This window comes from Anarhichas minor, unplaced genomic scaffold, assembly GCF_050575085.1.
Source record: "Anarhichas minor isolate MPS153535 unplaced genomic scaffold, ASM5057508v1 ptg000007l, whole genome shotgun sequence".
NCBI classification, from domain to species: Eukaryota; Metazoa; Chordata; class Actinopteri; order Perciformes; family Anarhichadidae; genus Anarhichas; species Anarhichas minor.
In genome coordinates this window covers 5,719,885-5,739,876 of record NW_027466453.1, presented here as the reverse complement: position 1 = coordinate 5,739,876, position 19,992 = coordinate 5,719,885, and the positions used below count along the sequence as shown (strand labels likewise).

The following is a 19,992-nucleotide window of genomic DNA, read 5'->3' as shown; positions in this document are numbered from 1 at the left end:
TTTACAATGGCCCTGTGACTCTCTCCCCTGTCTGCTGTCATACCCATTGCCATGCCAGACCTAGCAGCATCTTCCATGTGCTGTTATTGATCAACTCTCTGTTTCTGTTTATACGGACAGAGATAGCAACCGGCTCCAGCCTTCACCGTTTTTTTCACTTCAATTTCAGTGTTTTACTTGTTCCACAGTTTCTATTCATTATCAAGCATCAGCAAAACAAAATGTAAAAGTCTTAGAGAAATAGTTCAACATTTTGGGAAATTGGCTTATTTTTTTATTCTATTGTGTAACCCTGTTTGCTGCTGCCACAGACAAATTTCCCCTTGGGGATGAATAAAGTACTATTCTATTCTATTCTTCTCTTATTCTCTTTTTTGACCGAGAGCTAAATAAGAGGAGTGATACCACTCTAATGTCTGTACAGTGAATATGAAGTCTTTATGCTAAGCTCAACTTAGCATAAAGACTGGAAAGAGGGGAAAACTGCCAAGCTCTGTCCAAACACACATTTTTTACTTCTGTTTTATCGGCTCACTAGGCAGAAACAGTTAGCGACTATAGCTGGTGAACATAGCGGAGCATTTACCAGCCAACGAGCTAAATATTTCCCTCGGGAGTTGGTGGAGACCAAAATCAGAGCTAAAAGAGAGTGAATATTGGTCTTACATTTAGCAGGTGGACAGAAACACAACTCAAAATTAATGATAATGTTGCTAACAAGTTCGCAACTTGGACAATGCTGGACAAAAGGTAAATACATTATTGCAGGTTGAAACGTGCAGACAAAAAAAAAGTGTATATCCAAAATGTTGGACTATTTCTATATATTACTATAAGGAAGCAACATGGTATGGTTTTGATATAAAAGGTGTATCTTATTATATCTACTGACAGTAGAGCAATATACTTAAGGGACACAAAGTACATGGGAAAGGCACTATTCACTCATAAGAATCACTCTAGTGCCTCGCTCAAAGGCTTGGGCAGTGTAGTCTTAAATGGGGAGGGGAGGTCTAACTCAAAAGGTATGTGAAGGTAAGCCCTATGAATAAGTACATGATGGATGGAGAGATGGACGGAGGGGGGAAATGACGGATGGATGAATGAGCGGAGGCTGAGTGACTCAGGGGATTTGGGAGAGGATTCAAGTTCCAACAGACAACAGGCTCAGCCCTTAGCAGGGTTAATTTTAGTCAAGGGCAACCTGTGTGTGTGTGTGTGTGTGTGTGTGTGTGTGTGTGTGTGTGTGTGTGTGTGTGCGTGTGTGGGGGGGGGGAGTAAAGGAGAATGAAACAATACCTCATTAGTGTTAAAGAGAGGCTATTGTAAGCTATCAAAATATTCTAGAGTGGAGACAGAGCGAGCTCAGGAGTGTCAGTTTAAGTTGTGCAATGTATTTTTATCTCTTAGAGACTAATTGGGAAAGTAGCCATTATGTTGCTTGACATGGAAAACGAGAATGACTCTGCGCGTTATTAAAGGTGTGGCAGGGGTAAAAATAACACGCAACGTGATTTCTAAATCGATTTCTATGTCAAGCAACATGATAGCTATTTTCCCAATTAGCTTCTCTAACAGATTAAAATACATTACACCATTTAAACTGACCTGAACAAGCCACTGTAAATGTTCTACACACTCACACAAGCTTAATTAGCTGTCAGACCTTCGACAGCTAATTAGGCTAATGAAGGACACGCAAGCTAGCTAACGGTGCTGTGGTGTCGGGATTTTGACCATTTGCCGAATGCTTTGAGAGCTTTTAGAGCTAACAATAGACAGTTTGGCGCAGGTAGCCAAGTGGGAACCTCGTTAGAGTAGTCTCAGACCTCATCCTCTGTGCAGGTAACAGAATGAGACCATAAGCTGGCCGCTACTGGACCACATTGCATATAAATATCTATACCTACATTATAAATCTGCTATGAGGTTTGCACATGTCAGTCTGAGTACGTGCTATGCTAACACAGACACACAGGTGACGGTTCACATAATGCCTATAATGTCTATCAACACTTGCAAGCACAGACGTTTTTATTCACTGTTTATCTGTTGTTTGTAACAAGTAAAGCCTTCATGTACTTAAAGTAAAAAGGTTGATTTTGTTTTTAAATAGTAACTTGGGAAATGAAATCACATGCTGCAAAAGGGGTTGGTTCACTAGAATTACAAAACATTATTTCATTAATGAAATAAATCCCAACATATTTTGTCACTTACTAGTAAAAAAAAAAAAAAGGAAATGTCAACTTAAAAGTGCTCCTTGTGATATCTATACATTCAGACTATTGCTGGCTTCATTCGCTGACATTTTGGCAACATCCACCAATAGATTTCAGTGAAGGCAATTTTAGTGCTGCTCAAAGCAGGAAAAAATGTGATTTGAAAAAAACAACAACACTCTTTTCAGACACACTGTCCAGCAGACTCTGGGTAGTCCAAAGAGCACGCTATAAAAACTGGTGCAAGGGAGGTCTCTGGAATATTTAGGGAGAAATGTGCTGTTTAACACACATTTAATCCCATTCACCTCCATTGTGTTGGTGTAGCGGTAAAGGTTTCAGAAGCAGATATCTAAAATCCTCAGAACTTTAAGCAAACATTATTTTCATGGCTAAATAACTGTAGGAGTGAATCAGAACATCTGTTTGGGCATTTTTATAATTTGGGTGAAAAGACCCTTTAACACACATATGTTAAGTGTAAAATCCTGAAAAGTAAAACTTGGTTGAATTTTGGTGGGCAGGTTTTTGTTTTTGTTTTTTTGCTGAATGGCTAGCGGGTCGCAAGGAAGAGTTTTCAAAGTACGAACAAAACAGAAAACATTCAACAAAGTGTTCACTATGATGGTGAAATAAATGGAAAACAACTTGCTTGATCTCATTCTACTGTCTTCTTATGAGAACAAAGCCTAGAGAGGACATATTAAAGCACAGACAGACGTACCTGTATGAAGGTGTGGTATCACCCGACACAAGAGACAGAGTTAGACAGAATGGCTAATGTACAGACAGAGGGTGTTTTATATCGAGAGGTGGAGGGGCACTGTGTGTGTGTGTGTGTGTGTGTGTGTGTGTGTGTGTGTGTGTGCTGTCTGAATGAATGTGTGTATGCATGCTGTGAGAATTACTGAGTGTCCGAGTATATGATACAAGAATAACTGTGAGTCCGTGTGCGCAAATGTGCAAATTTGTGTGCGTGTGTGTGTGTGTGTGTGTGTGTGGTCAGGGCTGGGGGCCACAGGCGGATTAAGCGGAGGCAGAAAGACGAGCACCTCCCAGGATTAGGGAGAAGAGAGGGATGACCTCACCGGACAAATGGAGGGATGCCACGGGGCAGGCGGAGAGGGGGGGTGACAAGATAAAGAGGGAGGGTGTGACAGTTGGAAGGAGAGAAACATGGAAGGGGAGCACTGGCAGGGGGAGAGGCGAAAGAGGAGAAGCAGTTTGATAAAAGACAATGGTTATGAAACTGTCATTCATTAAATCTACCACCAGACAAGCTGAGGTGAGTATAGGTCATGAGTCGGACAGAGCTGAGGGCGGGATGGATGACCAGAGGAGGAAACAGGAAGTGGAATGAGGAAGCAGAAGATGCATGTGGGCCAACTGGCCCTTCGCTAAGCCCTTACCCCCCGCTGCTACTCCGTCAAGAGTTACCATGGAGCCCACACTGTCACAACTTCCACTTCCTGAATAAATATTATCTAACTTTTGACAAAAATAAAAAGCGATTTCAGAGAGAAGCAGAAGGTTCTACAATACGCCCAAGGAAAGCACTTTTTACTTTTGGACCCACCTACGTCCTTACTGTATAGCAAAGAGAAACGTGCGAGGGCAGAGCGAGCCCAACTGATGTGGATGCTCTGCAACAGTAGGAAGGGCGAAACAAAGGAAAAGTGAGGGAGGGGGAGCGGCAGGCAGAGGGACGACCAAAGCAGATCCACAAATAGAAGAGTGAGAGTTTTTTCCCATGAAAGGGGAGGTTTCCAGTTCACAGAAAGAGCTCCACGTAGAACGAGCGCACACTAAAGGTAGCCACGGGACATCACAAACAGAGTTTTGGCTACAAGCATCATGATTGGGTCTGACCTCATGCGTGCCACACATTGCTAAATGAAAGTTTTAAGAGGTCGTATATACTTAGAACTCAAATGTTCATCAGGTCAAAGATATTTTAGATATTGTTAAAAGTCTAATTTGTGCTTCATTTAAAAAGATGCAGTAATGTATAAACAAAAAAGATAATTGACCCTTTGCTAAGCCCCGCCCCCCACTGCTCCTCCATCAAGCTGTTACCATGGAGCCCACACTGTCACTAACTGCACTCCCTGCAACACTGTTTCTGCAAAGCCGGGTAGGTCTTTATTCACTATTACAATCATCAAAAAGCAAAAACAGCATGGGTTCACAAAGTTCACAATTCACAATGCCTTCAGTAGCTAGCGTAGCATTGAAGTGCTAACGCTAGTTAATGTTGTGCTAGCGTACTCTGCTAATGTTAGCGCCACAGCTTTTTACATAGAACCGTAACATTTTAGAACTGTATATCTCGTTACAACCTCTCCAGGTAACTGTTACACAACGTTATGACTAACTTTAAGTCCACAGAAACAGACAAACCTGAGTCTGTGGTAAAGAGACGTTTAGATGTCGGACCCTGGTCGGAGCTGGCCAACGCTACGCTACGATTGGCCCGTCCGCGTTTGAGGGGCGGGACTTTTGCCGAAATGCAGCCATGGAATATTAAAGAGTATTTATTTCACAGAGGACTCAAGAGGTTAAGTTTTCTGTCTTTACCATTGACTCTATAGAGCAAGAGCTTAACTTGAGGTCCACTTACTAACTCATGGCCTTCTTCAGTAGCTTGAAGCCGATGAAGGCCACCAGATGTGGTTGAAACGACCGTCCCCCAAGTCAAGAGTGAACACTACACTACTAGGCAATGTTTTGATCGAGTGTGACTCTTTACGTGACGTTTTCTTCCACCTAAACATTGTGTTGTCATTGACTGGCTCATTTGACTGAACTCCAAAGACTCTGGTGACCCAGGAGGGTTTCATTTGGAACGGTGAAAACCTGGAACCTGTCGGCCACTGTACCTCTGCAGATTGTGGCTGCTGAAGGCCGAGGCTTTTGAAAAATCTGGGTGTGGAACATGAAAGAGAGGCGCTCTCCCCTCCCACCAACAGCCACAGCATGTGAGGTTCAGCAGGGCTTCAGTAGAGCTGCTCAGTGGCCAACTGGCCGACAGCAGACGAGAGGAAATCTCCCAACTGTCACTGTGGGAATGTAAGGTACGCTGTAAAAAATAACCAGCCTGGCGAGGGATTATGCAAGATTTGACTGAGGGATTTAAGTTGTGAATAAAATAACACAGAGAAATGTGACTTAGTAAAAAAAAAAAATATTTATTATCACAGCATAATTTTTTTTTTAACAAAAAAAAATAAATAACAGGACATGACTTCCTTAGTTTCATGAGGACACCACGGGCATCGTGACTGTAAGGATCTAGGGAAGAGAAAACAGAAACAAAGTATGTTAGAGACATCATGTGTGTGTGTGTGTGTGTGTGTGTGTGTGTGTGTGTGTGTGTGTGCGCGTGTGTGAATTATGTTTGTTGACCGACTTTAACAGTGTTTTGGAGTGGTGTACTGTGTGTCTTGCCCGTTTAGTTCTATAGTGTGTTAGAAGGGATAGTTTGGATTTTCTTAAGTGGGGTTGTGTGAGGTACCTCTCCTTAGTCAATGTATTACCGACAGTCGACGGCGGGAGCAAACCAATGAACTGCTGTGGATGAGTTACCAGCAAAACATATTTTAGACACCTAAGAAAAATCAATATCAGTTACGCTATATTTAGAATTATTACACCGCTTTACCTTTCTGACGGGGAACTGAAGCCGTTTTATCCATCTATGCTCTCTTCAAAGCCACGAGACTCCACACAGTCATTTTACCTCACAGACTACAGGAGTTGCTGGTCTACTGCTGCCTCGTGTGTTATGTATTATGTGACTTTGGTGAATCCTAACTAACCTTTTTAAAACAACAAAGGAGTCTGGTGGCCTTCGAGAGAGCATGAATGGACACAACGTTCTCTGTCAGAAAGAGCTGCACTCATCCACAGCAGTACATGGCTTCGCTTCCGCACAACAATGTATGTTTCTACAAACTGGGGGCGTGCTGACCGCCATCTGATAAAAATGCATACGGTTATCATATTTTGTGTGCTTTTGAACTGTTTGTTGCATAACTACCAGCATCATAATCTGAAGCATCAAGTCAAAGCGTCAGCGTGCAGCCATCAATGCGTCTCACAGTTTGTGCCCGTTTGTCTGCAGTGTGTACTCGTGTACCTGAGTGCCGCTGTTGTACTGCGCCACGCTGTCCTCCTGGTCGACGAGGAAGGCGTGGAAGACGTCGAGATAGAAGAGCGAGGGCCGTGCCGTCAACACCAGCCGGTCCTCTCCGACGTCCAGAACCAGAGAGCGAGACGACGGCTGCAGGGGAGACAAGTTCACCCAGCTGAGACGCGGCCACACTGACTGTCTCTGCATGTAGCAATGACGCACTCTACAGGACGGGATGACATATAACTGGGGGTGACGACATCATATGATGAAGCTGCTCGTCTGACTATATTTTGACACGGATCAATGCAGCGTTAGTAGGGGAACTGCATTTATTAATATTAATATTAACATTAATATTGATGCAGTATTTACCAACTTATGACACAACACCTGTTAATATCTGTGCATCAGACAGTCAACATAACATGATGGTGGTGTAAGCTCTTTGATACAGTAGATGATATTTCTACATTAAACACGCAGACTGTAGATAGGAAGTGGATGTAGTCACCCGTTGGTTTGTGGACTGTGGTTTTCAAACCTCGAGTTCAGCATTTCGGGTCGCCGCCATCTTGCTTTTTTGCAACCAGTGAACGGAGGTGACCATATTTAGACTGGGGAGGAGTGACGTCATGGTAGAGACGCTGTATACGGCTCTGGTAGCGACCTGTCAATCACAAGGTGGCCCCGCCCTAAAGCATACCCTGCTTCATGGTCTATTTGACTCTAAATGGACCATAATGTACTAAATGAACATCATGTTGTGTTGAAGAAGACTTGAAACTAGAGATTGAGACCATAAACTCATGTTCACAATGTTAACTGAGGGAATAAATCAAGAGAGAAGTAGAGTCATTTTCTCATAGACTTCTATAGAATCAGAGGAGTCGCCCCCTGGTGGCCATTAGAAATAATGCAGGTTTAAGCCAATTGAACATTGGCTTCACTTTTCAGACCCGGAAGTTGCCACGTAAGTAAAAGTAAGTAATAAAATGATAAGAACAACAAAATATCTCCTACATAGTGGGGCTATGACACTCAAACATCACACAGTGGCAATTTGGTTGCATTCCTTTTTGTCCTATTATATTATATTGGTTTTTAGGCCTTTTCCATTTATGTCCTGCTTCCACGTCATATTTACGCATGGTGAGGTTTAAATGGTTCAGAAAGGAAATAAAGAAGGAAGAGAGGACAGGGAGTGTGTACATGTGTGTGTGTGCATTGTATGTCTCACCACTCCAGGGAGCTTTATTTCTGCAATGAGGTACTCGGGGTCACCAGCAGGGGGATCCACGATCAACGTGAACTCTGGTCTGGAGACGAGAAGAACAACAAGACAGATAAGATGTAATATGGTAAGTTGCTGTGACTTTACATAAAACGTGTAACAGGAAAATAAGAGGAGGTTTACCTTTTGGCCGTAGCAGAGAAATTCTCCCTGCAAGGAAAAGAACGGAGAGAAGGAGACGTGAGCGACTGATACAAATCATAAATTCACTCTCTGTTTCAGCCCTCTAGGGCAGGGTTATTCAACTAAAATTCCAAAAGGTCCAGATTGAGAAAATCTCCTCGGGCAAAGGTCCGAAACATTACAATAATATCTAACTCGCGCTATTGAGTGGCATATATATATATACATATACATATATATATATTCAAGAAGCCTAGTAGTAGTAACAACGTCTCTGTGTAGTCAACAACTGTCAAATCAAATAAAGAAAGTACACATCAATTATATTTTAACAAATTATTATTCTCAGTTTTCAAATTGAACTGGATGGATTATAAATAATACATAAATAAATGTTCTTCTCATTTCAAGTACAATAAGGGCTGGAATAAAGAATAACTGACTTAACAGAAAGCTTTTCAAAAATGTGCATCTTAAAATAAAGTAATTCATTTTAGAAAAGATTATTCCACTGAATTGTCCTGCAGCTTTAAATTCAGTTCATTCTGGTGTGAAGTGATGTCAATAGAAAAGCCACAATATTATATTTTTCTCATCTTCTAACAAGATAAATCAGTGAGCATGGACTTTATGTGTGGTTATTAACACTTGTTTCAGCTCTATCCTCTCTGTTAACATCCTTGTTGGGCAGTGAATTCATGTGTTAGGATTCTGATCATTTTGGGCTCTTAGGTTTATTTTCTGTGTCTTCATTTCAGATGTGAGTGGGTACGTTTGTTCAAAAGAGTTGTGCTTTGTCTCGTAGTGCACTTCATTTGCTGCTTTTATCAATAGTTACGGTTTCTGAACATATGATACTGGTTTTAACTGCCTGTGGTAAGAATTAACATATAAGAGTCTGCTTATAAATTCTATTCTCTCTGAACACGTTTCTCTTTTTGGAGAACGTCATGTGAGATAACTTCTTTGATTACCGCAATATTCCTGCTCTTCTTTCTATTTCCTCGTCTCAGCCCGTGTGTCACGGTGTGTGCAAACCTCTCGAGTCAGGAAACTTGTCAGAATACCCATATTTGATTGGCTGAGCTGCATCACCTGATGTGATATACAAAGCATTGGTCGGTGTGTTTCCTGCACCGCAGAACATTAACAAGATCCGGATCCGGACCGCGGTCCGCCAGTTGGGGACCCCTGCTCTAGTGAATACACTTGAAATTCCAGCATTATATACAGTATTTATACAGTCTTCATGTTGTTGAAGACTTTTTAGATCACCGGAGCCCTGCAGGAAGTAAGACTACAACCATGGGAATGCAAAGGTCTTTGATGGAGCACAGGAACGTCATCATGGTCATCGTGGTCATAAATAACAGCCAGTTTCATCAGCTGTTGCTGATTAAAGGTCCTTTTATGAAGAAACTACAAGATGAAAGAAATGTGTGCGTCTGATTTACCCTCATCAAAAACATTCTCCGAGAGATATACCAACACCACTCTCTGATTGTTTTCATATTTGAACAGCTCGACAGTTTACTGTGTCCTTGTGTCATCAGATGTCGATCAGTGTGCATATTTGCTTGTTTTTATTCGGGTGACTTGATAGAAAATAGAATTGCGGCTTTATGTTTACATCCGTGTCCGTCCAAAATGTCATCACTTCATCCTGTTAGACAGTTGAGTGTCATAATTAGCGTTGGGATTCTTGAGTTATGGCAAAATAAATGTGCCAGCGTAGGCATACAAGCAGAACCCTGCGAGAGGTCAAGTTTTCTGTGAAGCAGCCGATCCAGACAGAGACAGAGACAGAGACAGAGACAGAGAGACGTACTGAGGCTGCAGCTCTTCAATCACCGGCCTGCTCTTCGTCCGAATGTTCTGCTCGCTGACAGAACCCAAGAACTTTCGGTTCTTCAAAACCTTCCAGTCTGCAGAAACACAAACACACAATCTCAACATCTGCTCCCACACACACAACAAACTCAACAACATCAACAAACTCTAAAATGATACATAAATATAAACCTCTTCACATTAACCTCTTCCTTTTAATAATAATTACTAAATTAGATCGCTGTAGTGAATGGATAACAAAACAAGACCTCACACACACACACACACACACACACACACACACACACACACACACACACACACACACACACACACACACACACACACACACACACACACACACACACACACACACACACACACACACACACCTCTACTTAGCTCCAGATTGTACTTGTTCTCCAAACCCTCTAAAGACACCAAAATAACAAACTGCTGGAACAAGGGATCCGTCTGCAGAGACACAAACATAATATGCTCTAAGAAATATATATATACACACACACACACATATATATATATACACACACATATATATATATACATATACTGTATATACTGCATATATGTGTGTGTATACTCTATATATCTAGCCGATAATTGATCATCTGATAATACGAAGCCAAATTATTTCCAAGTGCAGCATGTACACACTCACTGCAACTTTATTGCAATAAAAAATTGTATGTACTTAACTATAAAAAATAAATAAACATTTGCTGTGTTAACAATAGAGCTGTGAGATTTGGTTTGTGGCAGAGCTATGAAATATTAAATCTTCGCTCACTGCATCTGAGCCGTTTGTGCCCTGAGGTGTTCATAAACTACAGATTATGAACTTATCGGTTATCTTATCAGTATGGGCCATGAGAAGCAGGTAGTTATTGGTTATCTGTATCGGCTGAAACAAATCCATATCCTGCATCCCTCATAATCATGCATTTGAAATACATAAATACACAACATCAACAAACTCTAAAATGATACATAAATATAAACCTCTTCACATTAACCTCTTCCTTTTAATAATAATTACTAAATTAGATCGCTGTAGTGAATGGATAACAAAACAAGACCTCACACACACACACACACACACACACACACACACACCTGGCACTTCTGGAAGAACTCCTGGTTGACGACCACATCGTATGCTGTGCAACCCTGAGAGTCTGAAACGGAGGAGAAAGACGTGTGAAGTTCAGGACAAGCATGGGAAAACGCTGCCCCGGGCCAAACTCATTTCCAGCTAAATGCTTCCCTTCTGTTAGCGCCACACTTAAAAACATGCACTTTGGAGCTCCAGCTGTCTACAGCTGCTGAGGAAGCATCATTTCTCTATTTTGTGAAAGAGAGCGATGGATTTGATGCAGGGGTCAGATCTTTGACCTTTGCAAATCAGTCGCCCCAACGAGGTCATACTTCACACCGCGGGGCCCAGTATTGTGTGTGTGTGTGTTGTTAATTGGGGACGATGCCTGTAGTGCAGACTCGATTGGATCCAGCCGCGATTTGATGAGCACCAGCTTTCAGTTTTATGGAGTAACCGCTCAGGTCGATGTAACACTTGGAAGAAAAAACAGGATGTTCGCACAAACGAGTTGGCTTGAACTTGCCGCCTACATCATCATCTCTGACATCTGTCACTGGAAGTTTGCTCTTCTCGCTTGTAAGCCCCTCCTAGAGCGCTGATGCCAAACATTGCTGCCGCTACCACGGAATATGTCGAGACACGACTCCATAACCTCCTGAGCCAGTTGTTCAACGACACCATCGACTATTTGAACCCGCAGGCCTCAACACAGAAGCGAGGCCACAAGACTTTCACCTCACCTCCAGTGAGAGGATGTTTATTTATTGATGTAAACCACCATGAAAGTCGCTGCCATCATAAATATTACTTTATGGCTTGACATGCAAAACTCCCTCTGTAATTTATGTGTTTTGTTTTTTTTCCATCAGTGATACATGATTGCACTTAAAACAGTGTTGCCGTGACAGTGACTTTGTGGAAACATGTTGGCACTAGTAGGCACTAGTGGGTGCCGGTTCTTGTAAGAACTTCATGGACTATGAAGGAATTTTACACTTCAGGTTAGAAGTGTTGCGGTTCTACGTGCAAGACTCAGAGCACTAGTGTGGCAATAAACAAAAAGTGCCGGCCTGAATGTGAATCATAGAAAGGCCTCGAGGCTCCGCCGCCTCCATGTTAACAGCCAATCACAGATAAGTTCTGAATAAAAAATGTATCACCTTTAACTATTTTAAATTGTGGACAGGAGCGATAGTCAAAACTACAAATTAAGTCCACAACAAATGAAGGGCAAAATAGTATCTTTGGCTTTGTTCACGTACTGTTGTCCACTTCTGTGTGTGGCTCGCCGAGGCTCATGGGAACTCTGTAGCCGCTGGGATCCTCTGATTGGAGCAGCTCCACGAGCTCATCTCTGGAGATTTCCGGTGGCAGCGGAACCGAGTTTGACTGACAGATGTTGACGAAGACCTTCTGCTGGCCCGGCCCTGAGACTGTCTTCACACACATGCCTGAGAGAGAGAGAGAGAGAGAGAGAGAGAGAGAGAGAGAGAGAGAACAAACTGTGGCACCGTCTGCCAAAGTTGCGGATTGTGATATAACTTGTATTGTGGAGCTACTCACCAGGTTGTGGTCGGATTACTTTGGAGTCTGGATTTTCAGTCTGCATCTTTCCCATGGTCTAAATAGACAACCAGCAGTCTCTTTAGTTTCACGGATGGTTTGCAAACCTCATCAAAATAAAAGCTATCGTTGAGTTCAAAGCGTGGGTTTCATAATGTATAATGGAACTCAGCAGAGGACAACAAAGTGATTGAATCAGACATGAGTGGTCTCCATCTTCTCATCTAACTCTCTGCAGTAAAGCAAGTAAACATATTTCCAAACACGATGAACGCTTCCTTTAAAGCGAGACTATGTCACATTTTTAATGAAGAAATGACACATTGCTCCTCTTAAAATGAAAAGTTGAATTCACAAGCAGTAAAATGAGCCCTTGCTCACACACTCAGGGGTTCTGCTGCTACACGCCTTACTTGGTCTGGTATGACCAGCTGGTTGTTGATAAACCTCCGAGGTATAGTGTAACTCACATTACTGAGTCAGTAACTTTACAACTATCCTCCGGGCAAAAGTTGCACAGTCTCACTTGAATCCAGTTCCCTCAGACAGCAGCATTACCTGTAGCAGCATCATTACCTGTAGCAGCACCATTACCTGTAGCAGCATCATTACCTGTAGCAGCACCATTACCTGTAGCAGCATCTGTTGATAGAGCTCCTCCTGCTGCTGTAACTCCAGCTCAGAGCTGAGGAGGGAGGAGTCCGTCGTCATGGCTACGGGCAAACAACAGTCGAAATGTAACAATCAATGGCAGCTGGTTCTCTTGATTTGATTTTACTCGCAAATGTGAAATGTTCTGTACAGAACAACGTTCACACACATTAGGATTTGTAATATTTACTTGTTTCCCAGTGTAATCTGCTCTCTGTGTATGATTGGTTGGACTGACAGTAAACGTGATATTAACTAGTTAATAACTTACAATCTATTATTAAAAAGAGGGAACGTTCGTTTTTAATTTTTTTGTGGTTTCTCTTCAACACGCATGTGCGAAAATACGCACAGAACTTCATAAAGTGACATATCGTACAATATAACAGCATCAACAGGAGCTGTTGTTCTATTTCTCTCAGATAAACCAAACGAGATATCAGCCCTCACTGGGCTGAATACACTGGGTATGTGGAAGTCACTGATACTGGAGAGAACTAACATTAGCTAGCTTACCCGGTTTGTTTACGTTAGGGAAAGTCGTCATTAGCTTCCGAGGCTAGCCACTAGCACGCTGAGGCGAGCAACTCACTGGAGAAGCTAATTGCTTGGCTGGTCATTAATAGCCACCGATGCAAAATTCGTTGTAACCTCCGTCTTAAATTAGTTGCTCCTAAAGTAACTTACTATGGTAAGGATGGTACCTGGGGTAAACGTTGTGAAAGATATAACGTTAATACGTTAACACGGCCACTCTTAGCTTACTAGCAGTGCATACTAGCCGGCTGACTTCGCCATTTGTTTCCTTTATTATATAATTTCACTCTTTGGTGTGTGTCCCGTGTGTTTATCGTGTCCCTCGTCTCTCCACGAGTAAATCTAAATGTGTTTACCTTTCTCCTCCGTGCTGCTGTTACTGTTGGGAGAAGTGGTCGCGCCGCCGGTGTTCAACGCAGAAACAACGCTTCCGGTGCGGAACCTTCAAAATAAAAGCGGCATCTATCAACTGACATGATAAGAGTCTTGGAGCCTTGGAGAGTGGTGGAATAATTACTCCGATCCTTGACTTGAGAAAGAGTACCAACACATGACTGGATTTACGTAATGTTCGAATTCTGTATTCCAACTGATGGCTATTATGTGCAGCCTCTGTATTTGAAAGAGGAAGGATGGAATATCAGATTACACAATGGTGCTATAATAATGAAAGAAATGTGTCTTGTGCTTTAGTTGATGCTGTCAGTGCAGGTCTAGGCAATGTATCTCAGTTGGTGGGTGGTTCGGCTCAAGAGACAACTACATAAATACCACTGCCACCAGAAATATATACTGTATATTGAAAATGCCACTAAATGTAACGTAGCCTAATATAATGCACTTGACAGTTTGCTGTTCGTGTCTTTACACACAACGCAAGAGCAGAAGAGATTTTTAATGATATAATGGTTAACAGATGCCTACAACTTGAAAGACTGGATCGGTGTATAACGGGAAAACCTACATCAATTGAACATACAACAACTTTCATACCAAGGTGGTATATTGCTGGCTGAGGAGACTTAAAACCGTATATTCTGTTCATAGCACAACTATGGAAGCCCATTTCCACCACTGTGAGGAAAAAAGGAAGATCTGTAAGTCATAATGAGATACTATCTCAAAATAATGACTTAGCATCTCTTAATTATGACTTAATATCTCATAATTATGAGATAATTATATCTCATAATGATAAGTCATGAGATAGTAAGTCATAATTATGAGATAGTATCTCTTTATAATGACTTACAGGATCTTTATTTTTTTTTCCTCACAGTGGTGGAAATGGGCTTCTATACAGAACACATTGCGATGTGGTAACATTGTCAGATCAGATGGACGTCAGCTGGCTCATATCTGCAGGCTGCTGCTGTGACAGAGAAGCCGAACATGTGTGGCCAGTGGCAGCTGGTGGAAAATGTTCTAGGTAGGGCCATCCTATCAATTTCAGCAAACATCCCAGTATCATTTAATGCAAAAAAATTAAAGTATCAAACACGCATTACTACTTTGCAGTTAAATATTTAACATTTATTCCAACACGAAAAAAAGCAGTAAATAACACTTATATAATAGAACATGTTTATTTATTGAGATGCCCCTATGGACCTTGTTATAGGAGGTAAAGATCAGGAGAAGTAAACATGAAGTGTAATTATGAATACTGATGTTAAATTAAGCTATGATGAGTTTTCACTATTAATTTACCATCTCAATTAAATGTTGATGCCTCCATGACCAAGTTAAGCAGATTAGACTGAGGACAACTATGTAGAAGAAAAGATGTTCACTTTGCCTAATATGTAGCTTGACAGAGTTCTCCATGTGTGTCCTGGTGTTCTCATGTTTCCTTTATTACTGGGTACATTCCATAGTTCAAAAACACAAATATTGACAATTTGTATTATTTATGATTATTATAATTATTATTATTTTTTATTTTTGTGTGTCTCAAGGTGGGGCCAGGCCCCATTGCCCTCTATTGGCCAGCCGCCACTGTGTGTGGCGGGGTTTGAGGGTCCAGAGAAACTCAACACCTCGTTTATCTTGTGAGTTCGACGTGTGATAGCGTACAATATTGTTTTCATGTCTCTTCATTGTTTGATCTTTTGTCTTCTGTGTGGGCATGCATCACCTGAGCTGAATCTTGCATGTGGGTTCATGTAAAGGAAATTTCTTGACAAGAGTTAAATGTGTGTCTTTTTATTTGACTGGAGGCGATGTCATTTATCAGGCACCGGCTGTCCAATGTTTTCCACTTTCCCTTTTTGTTTTGTTTTTGCTTTGATCCAATCATGTGCATGGAATGCAGTCCGACAACCACGGCCATTATTAGGCTACTGCTAAAACTCTTTGTCAGCCTCGTCGTCATAACCGTTGGTGAGCGAACAGAATGAGACAGACGTCCTTTGTTTGGACTTGCACGTTCCCCGATCATAACGCAACTTTGGGATTTATACAAGAACCACTTATACTGGAAATTGTGACATTTTATAAGATGCCGACACATTCATATTTGCTCCTGACAGGTTCTTTTCTTTTAGAATACTTTTTTTTTCACTTGCCCCTCACAATTCCAACTGCTCTTGTGCAACCATGGGCCTGCAGCAACGTTCTCCCAAATTTCTCTCATCTTTATTCGTAATTTGTCTATAAAAGCTACATGACTGAACCAGGCTAGATTAGCTCAGAACAAGAGAGGTCTCCTACCAGTTACGAGCAAAGTAACAATGCAAAGGCACTCAATACAGACGAAAAACGAATGGAAAACAACACTTAAAACTATAGTTCGAAGCTTTCTCCCACGTCCAGGGATTGCTCGCGTTGTCTCCTTCAGTTCCACCACCAGTAAACTAGTCCACCAGTAAGACCAGTAGTAGTAGTGCCAGTAGAGCAGCAAAATAAAAACAAAGTCAACAAAGTAGAACAGAGCTAAGCTTAAACATTTAACTATTACTCCATTCCATTATCCAAACCGCTTATCCTATTCAGGGTGGCGGGGCGCTGGAACCGATCCCAGCTGACATTGGGCGAAGGCAGGGTAGACCATGGACAGGTCGCCAGTTTATCGCAGGGCACATATAGAGACAGATAATTCACGCTCACACCTACGGGCAATTTGGAGTCTCCAAATAACCTAAGCTGCATGTCTTTGGACTGTGGGAGGAAGCCGAAGAACCCAGAGGGAACCCACGCTGCTACGGGGAGAGCATGCAAACTCCATACAGGACCACCCGGGATCGGGGATCGAACCCGGGCCCCTCTTGCTGTGAGGTGCTAGCCACTACACCACCGTGCAGCCCCCATTTAACTACTATGTACAGTATAAATATATATCCGTACTTATGTTACCTTGCTTACGTATTTTACTTAGTTTAAGCCCAACCATGATGTTTTTTCCTTTTTTAACCTAAGCAAGTGGTTTTGTTGGAATTCACAACGTTAAAGTGACGACCTTTCATTTTGTGTTGATTTTTGGCGCTCCGTGTGAACAAAAGTGGTAGTGTTTCCGAGCACCAGATTCCCTTTTACAAAACCTCTCATTTACTGCAGCAGGGGTCTGACAGTCTGCTCCGCGCAGTCCTGGTTCTACAGCGAGCCCAACAATACGGGCTGGGTCTCCAGCAGCGTGGTGTTGGCTCCCCGTGGGGACCGACCGGTTGAGTGGCGAGGAGAAGCTCTGGGGGAGGATAGACACTCCGTATTATGAGGGCTTATGTGAGAACCACTGTGCAGTAGATGTTTAGGCATCAAAGTGAGTTACAGTATGTTGTGGTCTAACAATGTGACTTTCACTGCAGCACTGGCCATGAATCCAAGTCAGTATTCTGATTTGACCTCCATTGGCTGACACTGACCGCCCTGAGGAGGAGATGGTCACTGTCAGCTTCCGATGGCCCACGCAGTTGGAAACTTTCAGGAAATAACAATGGACTTGGGCTGGCAGAAAACATCTTGAGGGCTGGTACTGACTCCCAGCCAGCAATGCAAGACTTGTTGGGCCTTCTTTCCTCTGTTGTTGGAGCTCTGTTGCATGTTGAGGTTATTGACTTCAAGCCGCCAGTGGTGGATGAGTTCGTGTTAAGATGCTGAAGGCTCTGGACATTGTTGGGCTGTCTTGGCTGACGCGTCTCTTTAGTGTCGTGTGGAGGCCTGGGACAGTGCCTCTGGAGTGGCAGAGGTGGTTCCCATTTTTGCATGTGTTTTGTGGGCTTGGAGAAGGCCTACGGAGGTGCCTCTCAGGAAGTCCTGTCGGGGGGTACTGCGGGAATACGAGGTACCTGGGTCGATGCTACGAGCCATCCGGTCTTGACCAAAGTGAGAGCTGTCTGCGAATATCATCTCTCTATCAACTGAACAAATCATCAACATCTTCAAACAAATTGGTGTTTTGTGACAATGTTGTAACCGCATTTCAGCCAGTTGAAAAGACTGCGACAATAGGTCTTGACGTTCAGAACGTTATCACCGGAATCAACGTTTATATCCCGGTTGGTGCTCACTGAGTTTTAGACATCAATAACTATAACTGTGAAAGAGTGAATGAGGAAATGGCCACCATGTCTTCAACCTGGAGCAGCTTCATTGAAATGCAATATGTGACAAAACACGGCTTTTGTCTCAGTTCTTGTCTTTTTCGTTTCTTTTTCAGGCAGAACGATTCATTCCTCAGTAATGAGGCTTCTCTGTGGGCCTGCTGAATAGCCCTGGGCTTGCTATCAATCTGACTGTCTTGACAACCATCGCCATTATAACTGTTTAAACTCTTTGTCAGCCTCGTCATCATAATCGTCAGTGAGCGAACTGAATGAAACAGACGTCCTTTGTTTACATTTGCAATTTCCCCGATCATAACGCAACTTTGGGACTCGTGCAAAGAAACACTGGAAAATCATGACTTTTCTCTAAATATTGTCCACAGAGTTGCGTCCATAAAAGCTACATGACTGAGCCGGGCTGGATTAACTTTCATTAACTGTCATTGGCAGCCCACTGCTCCCTATATACAGGGATGGGTCAAATGGGTCAAATACGTCATTCCGCGGAATGACGTAGAATGAGCAGAATTCACTCTCGCGCGAGCCAAAGTCGCTCGCGAAGCTTAAATCCGCTCGCTCGTGAAGCTTAAATCCGCTCGCTCGCGAGGCTTTTTCCTGCTCGCTCGCAGTTTTTCTTTTTGACAGTAAGTGGGCGCACCCAGTCGCCATTGTATCTCTACATCTAATTGGTTACAATCCTCGTCTTGGGATAAACCGGATATCACTCTGACACCGACGCTAGTTCTGATAGAGGTGGTTTTCAATCCGCCACTAAACACTACTCCACTACATCTCAGGATGTTCTACATTTGTCTGACAGGTTTTGTGAACTTTTCAGACTGTAGAGGCTGATGAAATACAAATTATGTTAATAGAGTTGTTAAATACAATAATTAAAAATGTGTTAAAGTCAAGTTGCTCAGATTGGTTTAAATTCACTCCATCATTCTATTACAGACAATGTGTGTTTGATACTCAAACAGCTCAAAGAAACTCTTTGATCTTAATTGATTAAAACATGATGTGATCATATTTAATCATACTGTTGTGTTTACAGAAGAGATATAATATAGTTGTATATAATATGAGCAACAATTTGGACCTGCTCAAAGATCTGGAGCCAAGATTAGGAACCACTGTTTGTATATTAACTGTTAAATCACTGACAAGTAGTTAGTGGATGAAAAAGTATTCAGATCCTCACTGCAGTAAACGTACTAATACCATACTGATGAAACAATAATCCACTACGAGTAAAATACCTGCATTCAAAACCTTAGTCAATGTTATTATCAGCAAAATGTACTTTAAGTGCAAAAAGTAAAAGTACCCGTGCAGTAAAATGTACATTATTTGCCCCTGACCTGCAATCTGAAAATCTCCCCCTAGCGTCGGTGTCAGAGTGATATCCGGGTTATCCCAAGACGAGGATTGTAACCAATTAGATGTAGAGATACAATGGCGACTGGGTCCGCCCACCTACTGTCAAAAAGAAAAACTGCGAGCGAGAGAGCAGGAAAAAGCCTCGCGAGCGAGCGGGTTTAAGTTTCGCGAGCGAGCGGATTTAAGCTTCGCGAGCGACTTTCGCTCGCGCGAGAGTGAATTCTGCTCACGGAGTGACGTAAAAGCGCTCGTCAAAGTAAAATACGCGCGCGGCTGTATGATTTTCGCGCGCGCATGGATCTCATTTGCGCTCTCGGATTTTGACAGTGATTTGCCTTCATAGTGTACACTGTTTTGCTGCGCAGATAGCACATTTCAATTGATTTAGCTAATCCGGCACAACTGTTAGCATGTTTACAACAAGCTGTCTGACCTCTCATGTTTCTGGCCCCATCTTTATTTTTGCTGGGATATTGCACTGTTTCTACTTTGCAGCATTTGCTTTGGGGAGTTCAATGTTATCGTAACCTCAAATTATGGCCCAAGCTACAAAAATAAGATGACAAGTCGCAAAACACAGTTATCCTTCAAGCAAGTAC

At 42.4% G+C, this 19,992-nt stretch overlaps 1 protein-coding gene across 6 annotated transcripts; it reads right to left on the bottom strand.

The window, feature by feature from the left end:
- Nucleotides 1-5,043: 5,043 nt before the first annotated feature.
- On the bottom strand, nucleotides 5,044-13,912 carry pih1d1 (PIH1 domain containing 1). Of its 6 annotated transcripts, XM_076083494.1 has the most exons (12): nucleotides 13,826-13,912; nucleotides 12,912-12,994; nucleotides 12,282-12,339; nucleotides 11,981-12,169; nucleotides 10,736-10,797; nucleotides 9,994-10,075; nucleotides 9,600-9,696; nucleotides 7,772-7,798; nucleotides 7,595-7,673; nucleotides 6,899-7,024; nucleotides 6,361-6,504; nucleotides 5,390-5,513 (listed from the first exon to the last, which is right to left on the bottom strand). In XM_076083494.1, exons 2-12 carry the CDS (start codon nucleotides 12,990-12,992, stop codon nucleotides 5,478-5,480), a joined length of 981 nt encoding a protein of 326 aa, XP_075939609.1. In that variant the 5' UTR covers nucleotides 12,993-12,994; nucleotides 13,826-13,912; the 3' UTR covers nucleotides 5,390-5,477. The 6 variants fall into 6 exon arrangements, with proteins under 6 accessions (XP_075939603.1, XP_075939609.1, XP_075939618.1 ...); XM_076083488.1 differs by lacking the exon at nucleotides 6,899-7,024 and having other exon boundaries at nucleotides 5,044-5,513; nucleotides 6,361-6,577; XM_076083503.1 differs by lacking the exon at nucleotides 6,899-7,024.
- Between the last annotated feature and the right edge of the window lie 6,080 nt (nucleotides 13,913-19,992).